The sequence below is a fragment of the Stenella coeruleoalba genome (assembly GCF_951394435.1).
Source record: "Stenella coeruleoalba genome assembly, chromosome: 20".
In the NCBI taxonomy this organism is placed as follows: Eukaryota; Metazoa; Chordata; class Mammalia; order Artiodactyla; family Delphinidae; genus Stenella; species Stenella coeruleoalba.
In genome coordinates this window covers 54,969,745-54,996,040 of record NC_137166.1, presented here as the reverse complement: position 1 = coordinate 54,996,040, position 26,296 = coordinate 54,969,745, and the positions used below count along the sequence as shown (strand labels likewise).

The window sequence follows — 26,296 nt, the reverse complement described above, 5'->3', positions numbered from 1 at the left end:
CGCCAGCACGCGCAGCGCCCGTCTGCACCAATCAGAAAAGACGTTGGCGGGCGGAAAAAGCAATAGAGACGAGAGGTTGGGCCAGAGCGGCGTGCTAAGTTGGGAGGACCCCGTCTGTAGCTGACAAGGTGTCGGAGCATCGTCAGGTGAGAAGTGAGGACTCCTCTCCGCCCTCGGGTGGTTACTTAAGTGCCGTCAGCTAGCCTCTGAGTCGCGGTATAAAGTTGGAGTATTCACCGCTACCGCCACTAGACTTCAGCCGGCTCCGTCTCTGTGAAAAGATCCCCAGACGGTTGGAGCTGTGCGAAATCAAAGCTCCTTCCAGAAGATAATGTTATATCCATGAATAATGAAAAAAATCATTTTTCATATCAGAATGTCAACCCGAAGCACAGCCAGAAGCCAGTCTGCCCTTTTGAACCCTAAAACAAATCTTCTACTCGTGAAGCTTTGAGCCTTAGGGGAACAGGGAAAAAAATAATAATAAAGTAGATCATTTCAGAGTGGTGCTCTGAAGAAAATAAATTACTGATAATGACTGAGGGAAAATGGTACTCCAGATAGGATGGTCAGGGAAGCCTCTTTAAGAAGGTGACTGACTTTTTTTTAACTTAAGACCCAATGATTAAAAGGCTTTGTGCCTCTTTATCAAAGACAGCAGTTTACATCCTGAGGTTTCCTTTGGGTTTCCAGAACAGGGAAAATGTTCTGACACCTCTTGTTATAAACCTGGAGCAAGTTATACATTGTTTTTTGATCTCCTCAGCCAACATCTTCCTCTCAGGATTATTTCCTCTAGTCCTTTCCTCTCTGGGATAATCCCATTCACACCAATGACTGACTTTATCGCTGTTAGATAATATTTAATGAACACTCTAAATGTGCTAGGCTTTGGGCTAAACACCTTATGGGTTTTTTGTTTGTTTGTTTTTGTTTTGTTTTGTTTTTAATTCGTGTGACCCATGATTTCCATTACTAAAAATAGTAACAGGTAACATTCTGGAATATTTACTATGTATCAGGCCCTGTTCTCAGAACTTTACATATGTTAACTTACTTAATACATATTTAAGGAGGACTCTCAGAGAAGTTGCCCTCCCTGATAGTAATACTTTTATAGATGCTTGCTTAAGGAGCACTAATACTATTATCCTATTTTATAGAGGCAGATACTGAGGCACCAAAAAGTGGTTACAGAACTTGCCCAAGACTGCACAAAGTGGAAATAAATTAAGACTGACCGGATGAGAACAAGCAAAGGCTATCTATTCAGCGTAAGGGAGTCAGTCACCATCACTCATGTTTTGGCAGAGACTCAAAGGCAGGCAGAGGTGTGGGAAAGCTATATAGCAGAAAAAAAGGAAAGGCTTCAGGTGTCCCAGATTGGAGGCTGTCGTCATGGAGAAGCTAGACATGGGCAGACTAGAAGTTAGGTACCCTATGCGATTGGTTGGGGTACATATTTGGCTTTCTTTTCTTGGTCCTAAATTGGAAGTGGGGCCAAAATTAGTAGAGTTGTGAATTACTAATCAAGTCCTGGCCCTTTTGGACCTATTGTTGTAGGGGTTATTATTTGGCCCCTTGGATTGTTACTTCCTACAAGCCTGCCTTATAGCAGCCTGGCTTCCTGAGCTGTTTTTGTTTATTGAAGTATAGTTGATTTACAATATTGTGTTAGTTTCACTTGTACAGCAAAGTGATTGAGTTATAAATATATATTTTTTTCAGATTCTTTTCCATTATAGGTTATTACAAGATATTGAATATATTTCCCTGTGCTATACAGGAAATCCTTATTTTTTAATCCATTTTACGTATAGTAGTGTGTATATGTTAATCCCAAACTCCTAATTTATCATTCCTCCCCCACATTGTCCCCTTTGGTGACCATAAGTTTGTCTTCTATGTCTGTGAATCTGTTTCTGTTTTGCAAATAAGTTCATTTCGTATCATTTTTTCAGATTCCACATATAAGTGATATCATAGAATACTTGTCTTTCTCTGTCTGACTTACTTCACTTAGTAGTATGAAAATCTCTATGTCTATGTTGCTGTAAATGGCAATATTTCATTCTTTTTTATGGCTGAGTAACATTCCATTGTATATATACACCACATCTTCTTTATCCATTCATCTGTTGATGGACATTTAGGTTGCTTCCATGTCCTGGCTATTGTAAATAGTGCTGCAATGGACATTGGGGTGCGTGTATCTTTTCGAAGTATGGTTTTCCCTGGATATGTGCCCAGGAGTGGGATTGCTGGATCATATGATAATTCTATTTTTAGTTTTTGAAGGAACCTCCATACTGTTCTCCATAGTGGCTGCACCAATTTACATTCCCACCAAGAGTGTAGGAGGGTTCCCTTTTCTTCACACCCTCTCCAGCATGTATTATTTGTAGACTTTTTGATGATGGCCATTCTGACCAGTGCTGAGCTGTTTATTACAGATAAGGGGTCTGGCTTTCTGGGCAGGCTGCTGCAGGCTGTGGATCAGAGTTCTGTTTTCATATATGATCTGGCCATTGTCTATTTGTATATTCAGTCTCTCAGCAACTAGAAGTCAGGCCAGCATTGCAGCTGGGACAGTCTGGCTCCATAGCCCATGCTCTTCACCGCTGTTTTATGCAGCTGCTGTCCAGCAGACTCAGCAGTCAGTATTCCCTCCTCAGAGCAACAGTCCCACTCAATCCTTTCCTTTATGACATCACCCTGCTCTATCCAGATGCTTAGGTTCAAATTCAGCAATCCTCAATTACTAGCTCTAATACCTCAGACAAGTTTCTCAGTCATTCTGTGCCTCAGCTTCCCCATCTATAAAATGGGGGTGGCGACCGCACCCACCTCATAGGGTTATCATAAGGATGAAATGATGCAATCTATGCAAATTGCTTAGGATAGTGCTTGGCACCAAGAAAGCACTCAGCGTTAGCTACCGTTATCATTATTATTCTCTCATTGTATTTCTGTATCTGTCAAACTACCTTGCTCTTTCTTGTTTTCTTGTTTACAAGTTAGCTCCCAGACAAAAAAGTTATAGGAGGGCAGGGACTTCCCTGGTGGTGCAGTGGTTAAGACTCCACACTTCCAATTCAGGGGGCCTGGGTTCGATCCCTGGTCAGGGAACTAGATCCCACGTGCATGATGCAACTAAGAGTTCGCATGCCACAACTAAGGAGCCAGCAAGCTGCAACTAAGGAGCCCGCCCGACGCAACCAAATAAATATTTTTAAAAATTTTTAAAAATAAAATTTTTTAAAAAGTCTATAGGAGGGCAGAGACCTCATCTTTCCTGTTTTTCAGTGTCTTAGCACAGGCTTAACATATAAGCTGACAGTCAAAACATTGTTAAATGTATGAATAACTTAACTATACATGCATCATTGGTGTTTCAGAGTTTCCAACAACCCCCTCCTCAGGTTCGATTCATTTGCTAGAGCAGCTTACAGAACTGAGAAACACCTTACTTACTAAAATTAGAGGTTTATTATAAAAGGATATAACCCATGAACATCCAGATGGAAGAGATGCACAGGGCAATGTATAGGGAAAGGGTGATGACCTTCCCCACTCATCATTGCTTTAATTTGCATTCCTTGATGACAGATGATGTGGAACATCTTTTCACGTGCGTATTAGCATCTTTTTATATTCTTTGGTGAGGTATCTGTTAAGGTCTCTGGTCCATTTTTTTAATCAGGTTGTTTTCTTATTGTTGACTTTGAAGAGTTCTTTGTATATTTTGGATAACAATCCTGTATCAGATGTGTCTTTTGCAATATTTTCTCACGGAAGTTTTTTAATTTTAACGAAGTCCAGCATATCTATTTTTTCTTTCACAGATCATGCCTTTTAGTGCCGTATCTAAAATGTCATTGATGGTACTTCCCTGGTGGCACAGTGGTAAAGAATCTGCCTGCCAATGCAGGGGACACTGGTTCCAGCCCTAGTCTGGGAAGATCCCACATGCTGAGGAGCAACTAAGCCCTTGTGCCACAACTACCGAGACTGCGCTCTAGAGCCTGTAAGCCACAACTACTGAGCCTGCGTGCCACAACTACTGAAGCCCCCCCCCCCCGCCTAGAGCCCGTGCTCTGCAACGAGAAGCCACTGCAATGAGAAGCCCACTCGCCGCAACTAGAGAAAGCCCACACGCAGCAACGAAGACCCAACGCAACCAAAAATAAAAATAAATAAATGTATTAAAAAAGTAATAAATAAATAAAGTAAAATGTCATCGCCATACCCAAGGTCATCTAGGTTTTCTCCTATGTTATCTACCTGGAGTTCTATAGTTTTGCATTTTTACATTTAGGTCGATGATCCATTTTGAGTTAATTTTTGTAAAGGGTGTAAAGTCTGTATCTGGATTTTTTCTTTTTTGCATGTGGAGGCCCTCAGAATAGTTTTTTTTTTTTTTTTTTTTGCGGTACGCGGGCCTCTCACTGTTGTGGCCTCTCCCGTTGCGGAGCACAGGCTCCGGACACACAGGCTAAGCGGCCATGGCTCACAGGCCCAGCCGCTCCATGGCAAGTGGGATCTTCCCGGACCAGGGCACGGACCCGTGTCCCCTGCATCGGCAGGCGGACTCTCAACCACTGCGCCACCAGGGGAGCCCAGAATGGTTTTTAATGAGGAACTTTTGAGAGGGAAGACTCAGGACGCAGGTACTGAGTCATCAAAGTACCTTGTTGTAGAGAGAAGAGAGGTATTGGAGAAATTACAAAACAAGCAAAAGTATAGAGTGTTAGCCAGGCAGGAGTTAGTATCCTAGTTTAAATTAAAATCTAAGCTTAGGGAATTCCCTGGAGGTCCAGTGGTTAAGACTCCGTGCTTCCACTGCAGGGAGTGCGGGTTCTATCCCTGTTTGGGGAACTAGGATCCCACATGCCACACGGTGCGGCCAAAAATAAATAAATAATCTAAGCTTGCAGGACATCAAGAGTCTATCAAGTTTATTCACCAAATAGGGCAAGAAAGAAAGAAGAAATTGGGGGAGGGGTAGAAATTGAGAACCAGAGGTGGAGACTTTCAGCCCCAGAATTTTCACCATGTGACTGTATTACTGTAACGAAATCTATGTGACCAAACAAAGCTACACATTTAAAAAATCAAGATATAGGAGCTTCCCTGGTGGCCCAGTGGTTAAGAATCTGCCTGCCAGTGCAGGGGACACGGGTTCGGGCCCTGGTCCGGGAAGATCCCACATGCCGCGGAGCAACTAAACCCGTGCGTCACAACTACTGAAGCCCACGCTCCTAGAGCCCATGCTCCACAACAAGAGAAGTCACCCCAATGAGAAGCCCGCGCACCGCAACGAAGAGTAGCCCCCGCTCGCCGCAACTAGAGAAAGCCCATGCACAGCAATAAAGACCCAATGCAGCCAAAAATAAATAAATTTATTTAAAAAAAAAAAAGACTTTGCCTTCTAATGCAGGGGGCACGGGTTTGATCCCTGGTTGGGAAGCTAAGATCCCACATTACTCACGGCCAAAAAACCAACACATAAAACAGAAGCAGTATTATAGCAAATTTAATAAAGACTTTAAAAATGGCTCCCCTGGTCCAGGAACTAAGATCCCACATGCTGTGGGGCTAACCAAACCCGCATGCTGCAACTAGTGAGTCCATGGGCCACCACTAGAGGGCCAGAGCGCCGCAACTACAGAGCCCCTGCGCTCTGGAGCCCACATGCCACAACGAAAGGATCCCGCATGCCGCAACTAAGACCCAACGCAACCAAAAATAAATAAATATTAAAGATAATAATAACGTTTAAAAAACTGTTTTAAATAAATAAAAATGGTCCACGTCTAGAAAGTCTAGAAAAAAATCAATGTATAAATATTGGAAGCTGGTACTGGTAACGTTCTAGTGATTTCTTAAGCAGAAAGGCGCTATATAGATCGTTTTACAAATGCATATTTCATACGTATGTGTTTTAGCTTTTGTAAAAAATTGTGGAATAGAACATACACTTAAAGGAGGATCTAGAATACAAATGTATGGTATGAAAAGTAATTCTCAGGGCTTCCCTGGTGGCGCAGTGGTTGAGAGTCTGCCTGCCGATGCAGGGGACGCGGGTTCGTGCCCCGGTCCGGGAAGATCCCACATGCCGCGGAGCGGCTGGGCCCGTGAGCCATGGCCGCTGAGCTTACGCGTCCGGAGCCTGTGCTCTGCAACGGGAGAGGCCACAACAGAGAGAGGCCCACGTACCGCAAAAAAAAAAGTAATTCTCCAAACACCTGAATAACACCATCCAAGGCAAGAAAAAGACCACCCCTGACATTCCCCTCCCTACTCCAAAAGGCTATCCTAAAACTGCAACACTCGCTTCCTTCTTTTCTTGTGTTATTTTTATTTATGCCTTTGCATGCATCTGAAATGTCTTGTAAAAATGTTTTCAAAAGGAAGTTTAGTGCAGTGGAAGAGCTCAAAATTCGGTGTCAGAAAGACCAAGTTTGGGAATCCCCTGGCGGTCCAGTAGTTAGGACTCCGCGCTTTCACTGCTGAGGGCCCAGGGTTCAATCCCTGGTCGGGGAACTAGGATCCCACAAGATGCGCAGTGCAGCCAAATAAATAAATCAATCAATTAAAAAAGAAAAACCAGGTTTTAAATCCCAGCCCTGCTCCCTACTAGATGTGTGACCTCAGACAAGTCATTTCCCCTCCTCCAGGCCTTTTCCTCATCTGTACAAGCAGACACAAATGGCCACATTTCCCAGGACTGTCATAAGGATTCAAATCACAAACTCCACATTTATTCAACAAGTTTATTGAGACCTTTTGGGACCTAAGCCCTGTAGGAAACAGAGATGAATCAGCTTTCACACTCAAGAAACTCACAGTTGGAAATAGGTAACTATAAAAACAACACAGCCACTAAGTGCTTTGAATCAGGGGGGACATGAGAAGGACGTAGTGTTTATAAATCTGGAATCAAAAACTAACTGCCGAGAGAGGCAGGAGGGTGGTCGAGCCTCCCACTCGGAGATGAGCTTGGGACCATCTAGAAAGGCTCTTGCCAAGGACACAGGCACGTGCCCACAGGTCTCTGGAGTTCACTGCAGGCTGGCCCACTGCAGGGATGTGTAGACCACCTTACCATCAGGCTGCGGAGAGCAAAGCAGCAGTGTCTTTCTGACACTGGTGCCGAGGCGGCCAGCAGAAACCAGGTCCTGGAGTGGGATGGGGTCCCCGGGAGCCCAGCACTGAGCGATGTAGTGAGCATGGAAACGGAGCGGGTCGCCTGGGTGAAGGAGAGAGGCAGGTAGCACTTTCCAGTGGCAGGGAGCTGGAAGACACTGGGATGTCCACACAGAGGACATGGGGATGGTTCCAGCTATCACTACCAGTATTTTAAAAGACACCCCTGGACCTTGGAGGTGGGGCAAGTTGACACACATGTATAGCATAAGCTTATTTAAAAAAACAAAAATGAAAACAAATAATTGAATACATCGTTGTCAGTCAAAGCCATGAGGAACTCAAAAGGGTATCATGTAAATATCCAATGAGAAGTGACTCTAACAGACTAAAAGAAGTAAGAAAACAATTTACAATAGGATGGCGTAATAAAATAGATAGAAGAAAGGAGGCAACAAAATTCTTCTGAAAAGGGCCAGAGAGTAAATATTTTCAGTTTCTGTGGGCCATGCTGCCAACATTCAAATCTGCCACTCTAGCACCATAGCAGCCACAGAGCATATGTAAACAAATGGACAAGGCTGTGTTCCAATAAAACTTTGTTTAAAAAAAACCAGTCAGTGGGCCAGATTTGACCTGGGGCTATAGTTTGCCCCCCGATTAGATGAATGCTTTCAAGTAAAGTAGGACCCTGAGTAGGGCACTTTCCAGAAAACTAAGTAACAGGTAACGTAAATCTAAAAGAGCAAAGCTTCCAGCAATTCTACTCCTGGGTATTTATCTGAAAAAAATGAAAACACTAATTTGAAAAGATACACACACCTCTATGTTTACTGCAGCATTATTTACAATAGCCAAGATATGGAAGCAACCTAAATGCCCATCAATAGATGAATGAATAAAGAAGATGTGGTATTTATACACACACACACACACACACACACACACACACACACACACACGCACACATATACACATACAACGGAATACTACTCAGCCATAAAAAAGAATGAAATCTTGGGATTTTTGACAACTTGGATGGACCTCTATCAGCATAATAGAGGGTATTATGCTAAGTGAAATAAACTAGAAAAAGACAAATACTGTATGATTTTATTTATATGTGGAATCTAAAAAACAAAACAAATGAATAGACATAACTAAACAAAAACAGAGTCATAGATACAGAGAAGAAACAGGTGGTTGTCAGAGGGGAGGAGGGCTGGGGGAGGAAATAGGAAGATTAAGGAGTTCAAACTTTCAGTTACAGAATAAATGACTCACAGGTAAGAAATGTACAGTGTGGGAAATATAGTTAATAATTATATAATGTCTTTGTATGGTGACAAATGGTAACTAGACTTATGGTGCTCGTTTTGAAATGTATAGAAATATAAAATCACTATATTGCATACCAGGAACTTACACAGTACCATAGGTCAATTATACTTCAAAAATAAACAAAGACATAGAAAAAGATCAGATTTGTGGTTACCAGCAGCAGAGGATGGAGGGAGGGGGAATTGGATGAAGGTAGTCAAAAGGTACAAACTTGCAGTTATAAGATAAATAAGTACTAGGGACGTAATGTACAACAGGATAAATATAATTAACACTGCTGTTCATTATATATAAACATTGTTAAGAGAGCAAATAAATCCTAAGGCTTCTCATCAGAAGGAAAAACTTTTTTTTTCTATTTCTTTAATTTTGTGTCTGTATGAAATGATGGATGTTCACTAAACTTACTGTAGTCAACATTTCATGATGTGTATAAGTCAAATCATTATGCTGTACCCCTTAAACTTATAGAGTGCTGTATGTCAATTATGTCTCAATAAAACGGAGGGAAAAAATAAATAAATAAAAGAGCAAGGCTATAAGACCTTCCATCTGAGGGGATGTCATAGCAACTATAAATCAAGGCCCTCCCTGGCAGCTGGGTTTCCAGCAAGAACCTCTCCAGGAGCCAGGCACCTCTCTGGTTGTTATGACACCTCAGTCAACTGAGAAAGGAGCATCAAAATGCTTGAGAAGTTACCCCAAAATTGTTTTCCAAGAAACTTAGCATCTTTTAACCTCCGGAAGATTTAGAGTTAGACGTAGAAATATGTATTTAAGAGATTCAGACCTTGAATACTAATCTTCAGGAGACAAAGATTTTATGTATATTTGATACATTGAGTATATATTGTTTTAGAAATATTGACCTATTACAAGTAACAGGTCAGCCTTGTGGTTTAGTTTCAAATGTGTGATTGAGTGATTGATTTAAACTTATTTTAATCTGAAGTTTTAGTAAGTCTATTAACAGTGTAAGAATATAAACTTAAAAATCACCCCAGTTATAACTTATTAGACTTAAGTTATTGGCAAGATTCATAACCAGAAAGCTGCAGAACTTAAAAAATATATATATTAAATTTTAAAATGCAGTTTATAATGTTTGAAACTACTTAATTCCTTTTGTAAATGGGATCAAACATGAATTAATGGTCCCCTTAAAATCTGGTAGATTGAAAAAATTAAGTTTTATAAATTGAACTGAAAGCTTAGAAAAAACCTAGAAATTAGCATTTGTGTGTTTAGTCAGTTGAATATTCATTTGCAAAACCAAAATAATCTTTTTTTTTTTTTTAGCATACAAAAATCATCCCCAAAAAACAGTAGCAAAGTAATTAAACCATGGTTACTTATAGAGAATGGGGCAGGGAAACTGTTCTCAGCTCCTAAATCAGTCAGTTAAATTTTAGTCTGAGAAGAGAATAAGCCTGTCAACTCATCTGCAGGGAACTTAGCGGACAGTCTCCAATGAATGGCTAAGATCTGACTACTTATCAGGCAGTTCTATTTGTTCTTAAGGAGAACAAACAGAGTGATTTTCTGCACTTTTTTTTTAACCTTTAAGTTACACAATAAATTCAAAAATTAACTGATTCATCAAAAGTCCCCCTTACCTATTCCTGATGCAGATTCCCTCCCAGAACTATTAACTATTTGTCTTTGGGCTGGAGCAAATCCTTTCAAGCTTTTTTCCCACTTGCTTGATAGGATTCTCTGGCTACTTAGTACTACACTTTAAGTTCTTTTCATATTCTTTCACTAGAGCCACAATTTTTAAGACTACTTAAATAATTTGTCTGTAACTGCATAACAGTATAAAATATGATTTACTTTTTACTATACATGTTTTTTTATGAGCTGTTCTTTTTTTTTGCCCCCTTTTTTCATTTACTAAACTGCCCTTCAAATGAGCACGGATTCCCAAGTGTTTCCTGTCCTTCCATGGTTTCAGAGGCTGAGAAAATGAAACCAAAAAAAGAAAAGAAAAATGCAGAATGTAGTGGGATTGTGAAGAAATGAGTGGCAATCAGAGGTCCCAACACAAACTCACCGGGATAGACCAGGAAGTCGCCCCCGAACTTGCCAGCCGCACTGAGGAAGAAGCCTCGCTCCCACAGGTCTCTGTAGATGCTGTAGCGAAGCTCGTGGGCAGGACGGCCAGCGTGGGGCCAGTCTTTGGACTGGACACGCCAGTCCAGGGGCCTAGCCTTGATGGGCCGAGGCCTAGCAGTGGCCAGCTGGATGAGCAGAGCAGACCTGGGCAAAGGAGCCACCCCATTTGAAGGCCCTGGCTGGGGAGAGGAGGAGCCTGGTGGTGGGGGGGATCCAAGAGAGTTTGGTGAATCCAAGGGGCAAGGTTTTCCCAGCCCCAGGGAGAACCAGCCGTAGATTCCCTGCCAAAATTCCCAAAGATCTCTTCCCTCCTTCCCCTGGTCCCTGGACTCCAACTCCCACCTTCACCCGCTTCCTCATGCTCTCCAGCAGCCTGGCCAGCACTGGCCTCATTCTCTTCTGCAGCTTGGTTCCCACCGGCCTCCTGGCTCCCGCTGGTCCCTGATTTCTGTTCCAGCTTCTGCTTCTTCGCAGCCTGGCCCTCTGCAATCTTCTCTAAGAGCTCCTGACGACGGGTCTCACGGGCCTCAGCTGCCAGAGCACTTTGCTCCTGGAAGCCCTGTTCTTGCTGGCGCTTGAAGGATGCCAATGCCTGAGAAGTAAACTTAGCTGTAATCTCAGGATTCAGGCATGCCCTGCCTTAGGAAGCTAGGAATCCTGACTCCCTGGCGCCTCCCAACCTCGGGGCGCGAACCCGGGGATCCCAGTATCCTACTCTCACAGTATTCCAGAATCCAGGACTCCTAGACCCCTCCCACTTCAGGGACCTGTTGTCCCCAGCCTCTTCTCCCGCAGGCGTCCCCAGCCTCTTCTCCCGCAGGCGCCCCCAACCTGCCCCCTTACCAGGCTGTGCTGGCGGGGATCCGGGCGCGGGGCGCTGACTAGGGTCACCGCGCCGATCTCTGCCAGCAGCCGCGCCTCTTCGGGCATCAGCAGCAGCGGGAGGCCCAGGCGCGAGTTCTGGCGGGGTCCGCGGGGCAGGGCGCCGACCGTGCGGCCCCCTACTCCCAGGCGCTCCCGCAGCGCCTGCACCGCCTCGGCCCCCCAAACCAGGGAGCGGCCGTTCGCCACCTCCACCACCAGCATCCTCCTGCGGGAGGCCAGGGGCACAGCAGTCACCCACAGAGCTGCACTTCTCTCGCCGCCCGATTCGCGCCGCGGGGAGGGCTCCCACCGCCTGGCGGGGGAGGGGGGGAGACGGTCTCGGCGAAGCCCCGCCCCTGAGTCTCGGGGGTCGGAGCCTCGCTCAGTGCCGCGTTCGCCACCTGCTGAGCGGGAGGGCCAGGCTCCGCCGCCTGGGCGCGGGACTCCGCCCTCGGGCGATCCCGCCAGGCCCCGGGGCTGACAGACGAGGCCCCGCCCCGAACCGAGCCGCGGGGCCCCGCTGGGGCGTCTCGGACCCCGCGGTCAACATTCTGGTCTGGGCCAACACTGCCATGCCGGCCCACGCGCCTCGGAGCAAAGCCTGCCCCAGCACGGGCCACGCCCCCTTCGAAAGATCCATTTCGGCGTCGCCCTTCGGGTGTCCCCGTCAGGTGTCGGGACCTCCAGAGGCCAAAGCCCCGCTGAGGCCACGCCCTCTTCGGGTTGCTCGGGACTTGGCTCCCCCCCTTTCCGAACCCCCGGGGTTCGGCCTCAGGTCCCCTTGCTCTGAGTCGGGCTCCTAGAATACGAAGCCCCGCCCCCGCCCGAGCGTGACCGGTCCGTAAGTTCGGGAGTCCTCGGCTCAGCCGAACCGCAGCACCGCCCCCTCCCGAACATAAGGGGTTCAGCGTTCGGGCGTCCTCGGCTCCAGTCAATCACATAGCCTGAGGCCCCACCCCCTCCGGCCGCCTGAGCTCCCCTAGTTGGAGCTCCTGCCCCACGTTCGAACCCCACAGCCGGAAGCCCGGTCCCCTGAACACCCGCCGTCTGTTCTCCGTTCGGGCGGGCTCACCCCACTCGTGAGCGCTCCCTTCAGAATGTGGCACAGTCCTCTGATAGAACCAGCTAGTCACCTCGTAAACACCAGCTCGCAGTCCCGGCGGAGCCACCCCCTTACGTAGCGCGCCACGCGCTGCTTCCTCCACCCCCCCATGCCTACCCCCTGCGTCGATTTCGTCATGCCGCCACCTCAGCGGAGCGGGAAGTCTGGGACCCGCCCCGCAGGGCCGTATCCCTGCCTTCCCCCTAAAGTGAAACCCCCTTGAGCCCGCCCCTCGAAGCGCACCTCCCTCCTCGGTTCCGGGACTTGGAAATGGGAGGCTCCTTACGCTGGACCCGACCCCTTGGCACCACGGCCCGGGGCCCCGCGGGGCCCCGCCCCCTTCAGGCCGGGACGCTGTTTGCCACGCCCCCTTGGAATACTCCTGAGCCCCGCCTCTTTCGTGTTGCCTAAACCCGTGGCTCCGCCTCCCTCCTAAACATGAGACTCCGCCTTTCAGCCACCCAGGGTCACTTGTATCCGGACTACCTCCGAAGGGAGCAGACGCTGTGGCCCCTCCACATCCGGCCGAAGCTCTTGGCTCCGCCTACATCCGAACAGAGACCTTCAGTAATCGACTACCTCCGAAGAAAACCGAAGCTTGTGGCCCCGCCTCCAAACCGCCTCCAGACTCCGTCCCAAGGAACCTGAAGCGGAGGCTCCACCTCATTCCGAACGCTGAGCTCCAGGCCCCGCCTCTCTCCCAGGTTCGGTCGCTTCCCTCCGTGTCCGAAGCTTCTGGCCCCACCGCTTTCCGAGCCCGAAGCCCCGCCCCTTTGCATGCTCGCAGCTCGGTAGAACCGAGTCCGTGTCCAGCTGCCGACTCGGGCTCCCTGCGCCCAGTCCGGGCTCCTTCCCTGCTCAGCCCGGAGCCTGCCGGGCGCTGCACAGCCGGCCCCGGACCGCGCAGCCCAGCCGGCGCCCCGAAAGAGGCTGGGGACGCGGAGGCGTGCTGGGCGGGGTAGGCGTGGCGGACCCGCGGTAGCCCGCGGGCCAGGACTGCTCGGCTGTTTCCTGCCCGGCGGGCGGCGCGGAGCCGCGGGCCCAGGTGGGTCCGCCACGCCTGGGCCGGGGTGCGGTGGGCGCGGAGTGCGGAGGCGCCCCGGAGACCGGGAGGGGTCTGGACAGTGTGGGGTCGCTGCGGATCGGCGAGCTGATGAGGTGCGGGGGCGGTGCCGGGAGCGCGGCCGAGCTCCCGGGTGGCGTAACCGCCTGTGGCTTTGCCCGGAGCGGATCTGACCCCGCGCTTGGTGCGCGCAACGGGAGTGGGGCTCGGGAGCGGGCCCGCTCTCTGGGTTTCAGACGGGAGAAGGAACCGGAGCTCCGAAAGAGGTGGAGGCTGGAGGCCTGGGCTCCTCTGAGGCCCTCTCGGAGAGGGGCAGGGGAACTGGAGAGAAGGGTTCTCAAAGAGGGAGAGGCTGGGGGATAAGAAGAGAGGAGCTGGATTGCTGGATACTCGAAGGAGGAGGGGGCCGGGAGGTTTGGATTCCTGGGTTCTCAAAGGAGAAGAGAGCTGGGGGCCTGCGTTCTCAAAAGAGGGGTTCTGTGGGTGGCTTCCTGTATCCTCGAAGGAGGAAGGGCCTGGAGGTCGGGATTCCTGTGTTGTCAGAGGAGAGGAGCTGAGGGTAGGACTCCCTGATCCTCGACAACTGGGGACTGGGGGGGGGGGTGGATCCTTGAATCCTCGAAGGGGGAGGGGCTGGGGGCCCGGACTCCTGGGTTCTCACTGGGAACCTCTGCCCCTCCCCCAGAACATGTCGCCTGAAGAATGGACATATCTAGTGGTTCTTCTTATCTCTATCCCCATCGGCTTCCTCTTTAAGAAGGCTGGTGAGTCAGGTTCCCTCCCCAGTGGAAAATAAACGGGGGGGGGGCCCGGGCTGGGGACCCCTGGAAGGTTCCACGCTTATGCTGTGCCTTCTCCCTGCAGGACCTGGGCTGAAGAGATGGGGGGCAGCAGCTGTGGGCCTAGGGCTCACCTTGTTCACCTGTGGTCCCCACACTTTGCATTCTCTGGTCACCATCCTTGGGACGTGGGCGCTCATTCAGGCCCAGCCCTGGTGAGGATTTGGTGGGGGGAGGAGGGGGAGATGGAGGGGATGGAGGAAGCGACCTGTTTCCCCTTGGGGTCTTTCTCTGTCTCCATCTCCGGATGTCTCTTGTTTATCTCTAGATTCTCTGTCATTTGTCTGGTCTGTTTTTCTTCCTCTCCTGCCTTTTTCTGGGTCTTTGTCCCTGTGTGTTTGTCCTGGTCCTTTACATCCATGTCGTGGATTCAGGAGAGAGGAGGACGTTACTAGTCTGCTGGCCCTGCCACCGTTGGTATTGGTATTCTCTCTCTCTCTCTCTCTCTCTCTGTTTCTCCCTCCCTCTTTCTCTCTCCACCTCCCCTCTCTCCCTCTCCCTTCCTCCTCCCTCCCTCCCTCCCAGAAAAAATGGAGGATTGAAGGGTCTTCACCCTGAAGCCTCTCTTAACCCCCTTCTCATTTTCTTCTCTGTTGCTGCACATTTCTGTGTGGCTGTTTCAGTCATGCTCATTCCATACCCCCCGCCCCTCATTTTCTGTCTCTGAAGGTGGGGAGGTGGGGAAGGATTTGTAGCTGGAATCTAGGGGCGGCTGAGGCAAGATGTCCTGCACCCCTGCACCTAGCACAGCATGCCTCTTGCCTTTGCCCAGCTCCTGCCACGCCCTGGCCCTAGCCTGGACCTTCTCATATCTGCTCTTCTTCCGAGCGCTCAGCCTGCTGGGCCTGCCCACTCCCACACCCTTCACCAATGCCGTCCAGCTGCTGCTGACACTGAAGGTCAGACTCCCCTCCAGCCCTCGCTGTATGCCAGTTAACCACCCCAACTTTACCTTCTCCTCCCAGCCACTCCCGTGGGAGGCAGAGGAAGGGGGATGGTCTCTCCCACACACCCCGCCGGGGGCGGGGCTTCACCTCTCAGCTCTTCCCCGAGGTAAAGAAGTATCCAAAGTTACGTAACTGTGGGTGCCCTGTGGTGGCTGAGCTAAAGTGCATCTTTGTAGCAAGCCATTTTGCAAAGGACAGCCAGCTCTGGGGAGGTAGCACTTAGTTAAGGACACAAAACCAGGACACCACGTCCGGCTCTCCATGACCTGGGAAGATGGGTGAAAACAGATTCCCAGGCCCCACCCCCGGCGGGAACGTAAAGTCGTGCGTTCCTACTATGTGCTACGTATCAGTGAACAGAACGGTCATGTGAGGTGGTGAATGAGGTTTCCTCAGCATCCTGTGTTCCCAGCGGGAGCTGGAGAAAGAGCCTTTCAGGACATAGGGACCAGCGTGTGTGGAAGGGGGCAGGCTGAGTCCCATCAGCAGTGGACGAGCCACATGGACCGTCCATCAGGAGTGGGAAAGAGCACAGGCAGCCCAGGCCAAACCATGCAGGGCCCCGTTGGCTAAGGTGAGGGGTCCCGACTTCTTCCTGCGAGGGCCCAAGATCCACTGCAAGAGGTTTTTTGATTTGTTGCCAGAAGAGGTGGTGTGACCAGATTCACAGGTTTAAACATCCTTCCTCCCGATGCTGCGTGAGTTGAAGCAGAAAGGGCAAGATGGGGTGACGTGGGACTCTTTTATCAAAGTCCAGCTGACAAACAGTGGTGGCTTGATGCAGGCCTGTGGGGAGGTCAGTCAGGGCCCCACCAGGAAGCCCGGCATTTAGGAGAAATTGAGGGCAGGATGGGGAGAGGTCCTGGGCCCCAGGGCACGAGAGGAGGGGCAGGTAGTGGAGCTGGGAAGGAAAAAGACTTGGGTAGAGCCCCCCAATTCAAGAAGGTTATCAAGGGTCACGGCCAGCCCAAGGTGATCTTATCAATACAAGGGAATATAAACCCAAGCCTCACTCCTGCCTTCCTCCATCTCTGCCTGGGGCTCTGTGCCAACTAAACCCAGGGGGAAGCTGGGAGACACAGGCCTGTGGAAGTTGAGCTGGCCTGGGGTCGGTGCGGAGAAGGGTAGAGAGCAGATCTGAAGAAGGAGCCCGAACATATTCAGCCCAGTGGTGGAGGCAGAGCGAGAGGGACAGACTCCAGAGACTTAAGGGATTCGATTCGGGGAGTGAGGAAGGTTTCCAGCCTAAGCAATTAATTGGATGGTGGTGGTATTTGCTGATGGCAGAGACTAGGAGAAGACCCACTTTGGGGAGAGGCTAATACCGTGTTCTACCTTGGATGTGTTCAAGATACCAAGTATTAATGACAAGAGGTAGCTTTTTTCTTTTTTTTTTTGATCTCACCACATGGCTTGTGGGATCTTAGTTCCCCGACCAGGGATCATCAAACCTGGGCCCCAGCAGTGAAAGCGCGCGTCCTAACCCCTGGACCGCCAGGGAATTCCCTAGAGGCAGCTTGATGACCAGGCTTGGGGCTTGGAGGAGAAGTCCCACCGGGTTACACTGTGGGTGGTATCTGAAGTCACAAACTGCAGGAGAACCCAGAAAGATGGAACTCAGAGAAGAAAGACAGAGGGGTCCAGGAGTGAGCCCTGCGAGAGTCACCAAGAAGCCCTTACTCACGACTAGATGCCCAGAGCTGCCCGTGGAGTAGAGCCTCAGCGCCCATCTGCGCGGGGCTGCAGCAGCTGTTGGCTGCCCAGAGAGGTAGTGAAAGGGAGGTGGGTGAGAGGAAGCCCGGGTCTGACCTGTCCTTCCCTACACCCCTTCCTCCCAGCTGGTGAGTCTGGCCAGTGAAGTACAGGACCTGCACGTGGCCCAGAGGAAGGAAATGGCCTCAGGCTTCAGCAAGGGGCCCAGCCTGGGGCTGCTGCCTGACGTTCCCTCTCTGATGGAGACGCTCAGCTACAGCTACTGCTACGTGGGAATCATGACAGGTGAGCGTGCCCGCCCCGCAGGCCTGCCTCCGCAGCTCCTCACCCTCTGTCTCCATCCTCTGCCTGGAGTTTGGTGCCTGTTCCATGTTCCCACATTCCATTCCAGCATCTGCTGCTCTGAGGGTGAGCATCTATGCCCGAGTCCATGTCTGACTCTCCCGCCTGGTCCCAGGGCCCCTCCAGAGTAGAGAGAGACTGTTCTCAGCCTCAGTGATTCCTTATAACTTTTGGGGAGCAAACAGGAGATAAAGGAGAAAGATCTACATCACCCTAACATAACGAGCATTCACAGGTTATGATCCCAGTTTTAGTTTCAGAAAATATTTTTCACTAATGTTGACCTCTTAGAAGGTGTTCATTTTCATAGCAACTGTATTGAGCTATGATTACCACATTCACCTACTTGTAACCACATCCAGCTTGCTGGGTTTTAGTCTGTTCACAGAGTTGTGCAACCATCACTGCCATGTAACTTCGTCAAACCCTGTACAAAGAGCCGTCGTCTCTCAAACCTCCGTCCGCCCCCATTCCCTGGAAACCACTAATTGACTTTCTATCTCTACATATCTGCCTATCCTGAACGTTTATAAGTGGAATCATACAGTGTGTGGTCTTCTGTGACGTGTAAGACGTTTAACACTTCTGTTAACCCCACTCTGCTCCCTCCCTAGGCCAAGAACAGTCTCCTCTTTTCCAACACTGCCCCTCTGCAGCCCCTCCCTGCTCAGTGGCCAGAGGGGTCTCATGAAAAGGCATAATGATAATCCAGCGCTTCCCTGGTGGGAGAGCCAATACTGGTTTCCTGGCGCTTAGAACAAAACTCAAAGTCCTCATCAGATCCCCCAAGGGTCCCGCCCCTGCCACCCTCTCATTTCTTCTCACACCACTCTTCCTCTGCACATGCACTGCTGCACTTCCTGTCACTCCTTCATACCCAGCTCACCCCCAACCCCATCCCTCCAGGTCCGGTCTGTCTGTCTGCATCTGTCTCCGTGTATCCATACCCCTCATTCTCAGGCTCTGTGTCCCTTTCCATAAGTGTCTGTCCTTCTATTTCCTGCCGAGTCCCTTGTCCTCCCCTTTCTCCGCTTCCTTGTCCCTTTCTCTCTGGGTTTCATACCCCCACTCCCCTCTCTGCTTCTCTCTCTCCTTCCTCTCTCCCTGGTCCACCTCAGCTCCCGAATCTCTGGTCCATCTTCCCCGTCCCCCAACCCCGCCCCGAGACTGGAGCTCTCCCCGCCCCCCACGTGTACCGTGTCTGACCAGCTGCCCTGCCTCCCGCCGCAGGCCCGTTCTTCCGCTACCGCACGTACCTGGACTGGCTGGAGCAGCCCTTCCCCGGGGCCGTGCCCAGCCTGCGGCCCCTGCTGCGGCGCGCCTGGCCGGCCCCGCTCTTCGGCCTGCTCTTCCTGCTCTCCTCCCACCTGTTCCCGCTGGAGGCCGTGCGTGAGGACGCCTTCTACGCCCGCCCGCTGCCCGCCCGCCTCTTCTACATGATCCCCGTCTTCTTCGCCTTCCGCATGCGCTTCTACGTGGCCTGGATTGCCGCCGAGTGCGGCTGCATTGCCGCCGGCTTCGGGGCCTACCCCGTGGCCGCCAAAGCCCGGGCCGGGGGCGGCCCCACCCTCCAATGCCCACCCCCCAGCAGGTCAGGCGGCGGGAGGGAGGTGTCCCAAGACCCGGCAGGCCCAATCACCGCGGGCTGGCCCTGCCCCTAGCAGGGAGGATAGCGGGGAGCAGGGGGGGGCAGGTCTCCCACCTGTTGTCAGCAGAGTGTCGCCCTCAGCCACCACAGCCCGCCTTCCCCTGTCCTAAGGAAACAGTAGTCCTGATACGTACGGATTGCCCCCTGTTGCTAGCGCTTGTCCCCCCTTGGGATGGTGAATTGCTCTCTGTTGCTAGGAAAAGGAAGGTGTTACAGCAATCACACGCTGTCCCTCTGTTGCCGTGGAAGCGACACCCCAGTAACCCAGTTGTTCCTGGTTGCTCAGGGTGCCATCGTTGGGCAGTGAGGAGTAGCCCTTTGTTGCTAGGGAGAACATTCCCTAGCAACAGCACTGCCCCTTCCTGCCAGAAAGCTGCTCTTTGTTGCTACGGAAACGGCATCCCCTAAACTGCCCCTTTGTTGCTGGGAGCGAGCACGCCCCTCCCCATGGGATGTCGTCACATAACAGCCTGCTGTTGCCCTCTTTTTCTATGGAAATGGCATCCTTGACCGTGCTGTCCTCTAGCAGAGGGGAAACCATTCCTAGCAACTGCAAGTCGCCTTCCTACTGTTGCCCAGGAAATCCCCTGGTAACTATCAATTAACCTTGTTGCTGGCAAAACTAGCCCCCAGCTCCTTCATCACTAGATAAGTCACACAGCTAGTAACTACAGACCCTTGTTGCTAAGGATATGTTGCTCCTGTGTTACTAGGGAAATGGCACTCCTAGCAACCAGGAATGGCCTGTCCCTCTGTCCCTAGCGGTCATGGTCAGCTTTCAGGCTGGGGCTGGGAAAGCAGCCCTTTGGTGTAAATTCTGAGCTACTCCTTCTTACAAGGGTTGGGCAATCCCCTAGTAGTCACAAAGTGCCACCCATTGCAGGGGAGGTGGCCCCCCCGCAGAGTTCCTGCCACTGCCATAGGAGAAGGTATCCCCCAGAAGATGCCAAGCAGGAATTGAAGGCTTTTCTAAACCTTCTGGGCCCCGCCCCTAATGGATGACCCCCTTCCGTTATCGGAAGCTGCCAACGGTTCAGGTGGGCCGAGGATATCCCCCACTTCTGGGGGGGGTTGGCACCAGTGACCCAGGAACCACTGTATTACTGGAGATGACCCTTATAGAACAATCCTGGGGACCAATAGCCAGAGAAGGCCCCTTCAGGAAGCTTTTCTAAACATCCTAGGCCTTGTTGCTAAGGAATGCCCTTTCCCTAGCAACAGAGACCATCAAGGTGTCAGGCGGGCCTAAAACATCTCCCTAGCAACCACGGACCACCTCATTGTTAGGGATGCTGCTTCCCTAACAACCGAAGTGTCCAACAATTTAGGATGGACTACTTGGAGGCTTCTCTGAATATGCTGAGCTTGGTTGCTAAGGAATGGCCTTTCCCTAGCATCTGAGACCATTGGCAGGTCAGGTTGCTAAGGACTCATAGCTTAGCAACCGTGGCCCTTCCAGACTTTTCCTGGCTGTTGCAGGCCCCCTTACCAAAGAGGAGAACCCTATTGCTGATGAACTGTGCACTTCCCAAAAACGCTCAGTCTAGGCTACCCTCCCCTGTTGCCCTAGCAAACGTGATAGCCAGAGAACTGTTGCCTGGCCAGGATCCCCTCCTTAGCATCCGGGGCTGGGACAGTAGCCAGAGTCAGGAGGGGGCCTGGCTGAGCTGCATGTCTGTCCCCCACCCTCATCCTCCCCCCCCCACCCCCCCAGTCCGGAGAAAGCGGCTTCCACGGAGTACGACTATGAGACCATCCGCAACATCGATTGCTATGGCACAGACTTCTGCGTGCGCGTGCGGGATGGCATGCGGTACTGGAACATGACGGTGCAGTGGTGGCTGGCGCAGTACATCTACAAGAGCGCGCCCGCGCGCTCCTACGTCTTCAGGTGAGCCCAACTGTCTCGGAGGACGGCACAGAAGTACATCTCCCAGCTGCCCCTGGGGTCGCCTGCGTCTTCCCCTGCTGGGCCTCCACCCCTGAGGGTCATGGGAGTTGTAGTTTCTTGAGCCTTGCTCTGGCTCTGATTTGCGTTATTCCGGGGTCAATTCTTCCTCCTCTCTGGGCTTCCGTTTCTACCTCCTTAAAGTCAGCCCCGCTCCACAAACGCAGTCCTGTGGACTCAGTAGCTAGACTTTCCGGAATCTTAACCCTGCCAGTTACTAAGAAACCTTAAGGAGTTAGTTGACCCCTGTTTCCTCAACTTTTTTAATTTCAAAAATTCCCATACATGCTTTTTTTTTTTAAATTCCAAATGCTTACTTTAATTACCCTTGACTAAACCTCAAGAGATACAGCCATTTACTTGGAGCCCAGCAAGATAAATTGCTTCAGCATACTGCGAGAGGAAGCCATTGAAATAATCACTCTGCTTTGTAAACCTTTATGTAACTTCTGGCTAGTAAACATAAAAATTTAAAGAAACTGTGGGAGCAGGGGCCCCACCCAAACATGGAGTGTAGAAATAAAAGAGGAAAAGGCAATCTCTTTCCCAAAAGCAAAATCAAACACAGTTAACAATCCCCTAGCTCTTAAAGTTACCTCTTCTTTTTTTTCTTAACATCTTTATTGAAGTATAATTGCTTTACAATGGTGTGTTAGTTTCTGCTGTATAACAAAGTGAATCAGCTATACATATACATATATCCCCCTATCTCTTCCCTCTTGTGCCTCCCTCCCACCCTCCCCATATATGCATTTTTCCCCAGTTTTTTAAAATTGAAGTATAGTTGATTTACAATGATGTATTAGTTTCAGGTGTACAGCAAAGTGATTCATTTTTTTTATATATATACACACACACACACACACACACACACACACACACATATTAATTCTTTTATTTTTTTTTTGGTCTCACTGAGCAGCTTGTGGGATCTTAGTTCCCCCACCAGGATTTGAACCCTGCCCTGGCAGTGAAAGCGCAGAGTCCTAATCACTGGGCCACCAGTGTTTGCCTATCTATTCTTTTGCAGATTCTTTTCCCTTATAGGGTACTACAGAATATTTAGTATAGTTCCCTGTGCTATACAGTAGGTCCTGGTTGGTTATCTATTTTTTATATAGTAGTGTATATATGTTAATCACAAACTCCTAATTTATTCCCCCCCGAACCCAGTTTCCTCAGCTCTTAAATGGGGGTAAGGCTGTTACCTGTTTCATAGGTTGATGTGAGGAATAAGTGAGACAAAGTGTGAAACGCACTTAACGTGAGGCCTGATTAGCTTGTATTATCCTCCCTCATCTGATATTTCTTGAGTGGAGACTTTCTGTAAAGATAAGATAAACTTATCTTTACAACCTTAGGAAGTAGGAGCTCTCATCATCCCCATTTTACAGATGAAGAGACCCAGGATCCGAGGTCTGATCTTAGGCAGCCTGCCGAGTGTCACCAGAGGAGGTCAGGATACATCATGACACGTTCTTATAGTGAAGAAGTCAGTCATGGTGCCTCTGGAGCTAGACTTCCCGGGGTGTGTGATCTGATTTATGATTTAAAGATCTGCTCCGACCTTGTGTGGGAACGGGCTGAGGTGGGGGAGGGGATCAGGCCATAAAGCAGGGACTGGCCCGGTGGGCATTGATGGTATCCTAGAGTAGGGACCAGTGGCCTAGAAGTGGATTCATTTGAGAGGTGGAGGTGGGAAACAGCCCGATGCCCAGGTGATGGGTTGTGCGTGATGGTAGGGCACAGAAGGGCTGTTTCCTGAGGAGGGGAAACTGGGCAGAAGGAAGTTTCAGGAGTGGGTAGGATGAGGAAGGTAGACTTGGGTTTAGTCTCCCTGACTTTGAGGTGACTGTTAGATTTCCAGCCGGGGTTGTTGGCTAGGCAGTTAGTTGTGTGATTCTGGTGCGTAATGCAAGGGTTGGTGTAAGAAGTGGACACGTGAGCGTCAGCAGGTGTGGATGATGCTTAAAGCTCTGGGGCTGAGCCTCAGGTCGAAGCACAGAGTGCGCCTTCGTTTAGACCAGGGATTCTCCATGGGGGGGGAGCAATTGTGCTGCACCCCCAGGGGGCACTGGCAATGTCTGGAGACGCTTTTGTCACGATGGGGATGTGCTACTGGCATCTAGTGGGTGGAGGCCAGAGATGCGCTTAAACACTCTGCGCTGCACAGGACAGCACTCCACCTCCCCCCACTCCCCCCGCCCCCGAGAAATGATCCTGCCCCAGGTGTCTGTAGTGCCAAGATTGAGAAACCCTGGTGTAGACTAGGGACCAGGAGGAAGAGCCAGCACAGATGCAGCCAGTGGCGTAGGGGGACAATCGGCAAAGTATTCATTCCCAGAAGGAAGCCGAGAGAAGGAACGAGGAGGGGATTGTGCGTCTGCAGGTGCCAGGAGCTTCAGTGCGCTGAAGGCGAGTGTGACCACTGGGTGGGGCGTGATGGGAGGAAGCCCCCCGCAACTTTGACCGGAGGAGAGTGGAGGGCTGAAGTGAAAGCTGGATTGGAGAGGGTTCAAGAGAGGACGGAAGGGGGAGCCTAGACGATTCTTTGGAGAGTGTTCACTGTGGGGGGCAGGGGGGCAGCGAAGCAGGGACAGAAGAGTAGGTGGCGGAACGGCCAAGAGCTCAGGTGTGCACACGTGGAGGTTACAGATGCCGGGCTTGCGCTGATGTGTGTCCTACCGTCAACTGCTTTCAGTTCTGCCGACCCAGAGCATTCTCTCTCCACCAGAGGTAGAAAAGAAAGAAAACAGTTTTGTGGACTTCCCCAGCGCTCCAGTGGTTAAGACTCCGTGTTGCCACTGCCGGGGGCGTGGGTTCGATCCCTGTTCTGGGAACTATTATCCTGCATGTCTCGCGGCGTGGCCAAAAAATAGGAAAAAAAAAAACAACAGTTATTGAATAAGCATTAAACCAGATTTCGAGGCATGGCTCAAGTAACCCACTGCTGAGATTACCAAGATTACCAAAAAAGCTCAGCCTTTTTTTTTTTTAACAGTTCATCCATCCATTTTATTTATTTATTTATTTTTTTAATTGGGGTATAGTTGATTTACAGTGTTGTGTTAGTTTCAGGTGTACCGCAAAGTGAATCTGTTATACATATATCCACTCTTTTTTTAGCTTCTTTTCCCAAATAGGCCATTACAGAGTACTGAGTAGAATCCCCTATGCTATACAGTAGGTCCTTATTAGTTGTCTGGAAATCTCACCCTTTTTGTCTTCTCCGTCGCCACTTAGAGCCCTTTACGTAGCATGTTCTCAAGAGACACCATAACTGGCCCTCATGCCGGAGGACTCCACAAGCACTTTGCGTGCTCTCATGTTCATCCCAAGTTCACCTGGTGATTGGGGTAGCCACCCGTGCCAGTTAAGTGTCTTTATCTGAAGGAAGAATCTGAAGAAACTCCTATCTCTATGGCCAGCAGGTGTTTACAGCTCGGAGCTGGTACCTAGGATAAACCCTCAGAGCTGCAGGGAGACAGGCTCTATCTCCCTCCACACCTAGGCTTCAAAGAGATGGCTCCCAGGCCCTCGAGAAGAACATTCCTGACTGTAACACTTTCTAGAGGCCTACTTTACCATTTCAGAGATTTCCATCTGTATCCAAAGGATAACGGAAAGATGCTGAAACAGGTTTTCCAAGGAAATGGCCTAAGAAAAGAGAAGGAGGAAAAGATCTTCCCTGTTGGCAACAGGGAAAATTCAACCTTTTTATGGACCCTTACACCCTCTGCCCTCACCCCCCCACCCCACCCCCCCCGGAAAGGGTGGTCAGTGTCATTCTGTCATTAGGTTATTTTTGCAGTTTTAACACCCTGATGTACCAGAGGGAAAACTTGATGCCCATGGGCAGGAACTCAGGCCACAGTCCTTGGCAAACCTGCTCTGATTTGTGGGTTCTCTGTGGAAGTGGGGATCAGAGCCTAAATTTGTGGGTCTTCAGGGGATAGCATTTGGAGTCCTTAAGGAGAAGGGACCATGGCTGGAGATTTCTGAGTCTTCACGGGTCATGATTTATCTTCCTGGATCCTCAAAGAGGAAGTGGCTGGGGACCTGACTCCTGGGTCCTGAGGGAAGGTAGTGTTGGGAGGGGGTTTCTGAGGAGCGAGTAGAGAGTCCCGGGCCTGAGGGAGGAGGGGCTGGGGGCCTGGGCCCCCGGGTCTCAGGGAAGGGGGCAGGGGGCCTGCACTCTGGGTCCTGATTCCTAGCCCCTCCCCCAGGAGCGCCTGGACCATGTTACTGAGCGCCTACTGGCACGGCCTGCACCCTGGCTACTACCTGAGCTTCCTGACCATCCCGCTATGCCTGGCAGCTGAGGGCCGGCTGGAGTCGGCCTTTCGGGGGCGGCTCAGCCCCAGGGGCCAGAAAGCCTGGGACTGGGTGCACTGGTTCCTGAAGATGCGGGCCTATGACTACATGTGCATGGGCTTTGTGCTGCTCTCGCTGGGCGAAACCCTGCGGTACTGGGCCTCCATCTACTTCTGCATCCACGTCCTGGCCCTGGTGGCCCTCGGGCTGGGGCTGGCTCTAGGTGGGGGCAGCCCCAGCCGGCGGAAGACCGCGCCCCCCGCCACCAGCCTTGCCTCAGGAAAGCTTCGGGAGGAGTAAGCTGTCACGACGCTCCCTCTGCCGTCGGTCCAGCCGCCAAGCTTCGGCCTGGGAATTCTGTGAAGCCTGCTGCTGTCTCCTTTCCCAGAAAGAGTCCTGAATATGGCAGGGGGCCTGGAGAGGATTCCCGCTTCCCCAGCTCAGCACCGCGCCTGGAAGAGCCTCTGCCCTGAGGGCCCCAGATGATCAGTTTTCCCTCCTGTAAAAATCAAGATATGGTCCAGACAAGAATCTCCCTTTGTCCCTGCCCAGTGCCAGGTATTCAGAGAGAGCTGCGTTTTCCCCCAACAGCAGGGGCCGATGGGCGACCTGGTTTCTTGGGCAAATTTCCCTTCTTTGGCTCCAGCGTGGGGTTAGGAGCTTCAGGGCAGGCTCTGGGATTGGGGGACCTCTTTCTGGTCGCTTCCATTCTTGTCTCAGTAGGCCAGTACGGAGTAAAGCCCTCTTGGAACGGAGAAGCTGAGGCGCATGTGTGCAGGCCTTTGGACTATGGTTCTCATAGGTTCCATCTGAGCCACCTAAGGGTCTCAGCGCTCCTGTCACCCTCTTGTCATCCTTTGACCTAAGAGGCTCAGAATGTGTAAATCTCTCCTAATAAAGTGTCACACAAG

At 50.7% G+C, this 26,296-nt stretch overlaps 2 protein-coding genes across 6 annotated transcripts; one reads left to right on the top strand and one right to left on the bottom strand.

Moving 5' to 3' along the window:
- Positions 1 to 76: 76 nt before the first annotated feature.
- On the bottom strand, positions 77 to 12,948 carry TSEN34 (tRNA splicing endonuclease subunit 34). Of its 5 annotated transcripts, none has more exons than XM_079906939.1 (5): positions 12,815 to 12,948; positions 11,449 to 11,695; positions 10,948 to 11,197; positions 10,544 to 10,801; positions 6,793 to 7,252 (listed from the first exon to the last, which is right to left on the bottom strand). In XM_079906939.1, the coding sequence occupies exons 2-5, from the start codon at positions 11,689 to 11,691 to the stop codon at positions 7,065 to 7,067; spliced, it is 939 nt and encodes a 312-aa protein (XP_079763065.1). In that variant the 5' UTR covers positions 11,692 to 11,695; positions 12,815 to 12,948; the 3' UTR covers positions 6,793 to 7,064. The 5 variants fall into 5 exon arrangements, with proteins under 5 accessions (XP_079763068.1, XP_079763065.1, XP_079763067.1 ...); XM_079906941.1 differs by lacking the exon at positions 12,815 to 12,948 and adding an exon at positions 12,689 to 12,699; XM_079906938.1 differs by lacking the exon at positions 12,815 to 12,948 and adding an exon at positions 12,542 to 12,662.
- Positions 12,949 to 13,291: 343 nt separating this feature from the next.
- MBOAT7 (membrane bound acylglycerophosphatidylinositol O-acyltransferase MBOAT7) lies at positions 13,292 to 26,293 on the top strand. The gene is made up of 8 exons (XM_079906924.1): positions 13,292 to 13,616; positions 14,320 to 14,398; positions 14,499 to 14,628; positions 15,246 to 15,372; positions 17,259 to 17,418; positions 18,706 to 19,066; positions 20,838 to 21,014; positions 25,298 to 26,293. Exons 2-8 carry the CDS (start codon positions 14,323 to 14,325, stop codon positions 25,683 to 25,685), a joined length of 1,419 nt encoding a protein of 472 aa, XP_079763050.1. The 5' UTR covers positions 13,292 to 13,616; positions 14,320 to 14,322; the 3' UTR covers positions 25,686 to 26,293.
- The last annotated feature ends 3 nt before the right edge of the window (positions 26,294 to 26,296 follow it).

Excerpts from the sequence above, each read along its gene's own strand:
- TSEN34 (XM_079906939.1), bottom strand. The coding sequence starts at position 11,691 with ATGCTGGTGGTGGAGGTGGCGAACGGCCGCTCCCTGGTTTGGGGGGCC. Across the intron at positions 11,198-11,448 it reads ATCCCCGCCAGCACAGCCTG|GCATTGGCATCCTTCAAGCG; the intron begins GTAAGGGGGCAG and ends TTTACTTCTCAG. Across the intron at positions 10,802-10,947 it reads GCATGAGGAAGCGGGTGAAG|GCTCCTCCTCTCCCCAGCCA; the intron begins GTGGGAGTTGGA and ends CCCCACCACCAG.
- MBOAT7 (XM_079906924.1), top strand. The coding sequence starts at position 14,323 with ATGTCGCCTGAAGAATGGACATATCTAGTGGTTCTTCTTATCTCTATC. Across the intron at positions 14,399-14,498 it reads CTTCCTCTTTAAGAAGGCTG|GACCTGGGCTGAAGAGATGG; the intron begins GTGAGTCAGGTT and ends TTCTCCCTGCAG. Across the intron at positions 15,373-17,258 it reads AGCTGCTGCTGACACTGAAG|CTGGTGAGTCTGGCCAGTGA; the intron begins GTCAGACTCCCC and ends CCTTCCTCCCAG.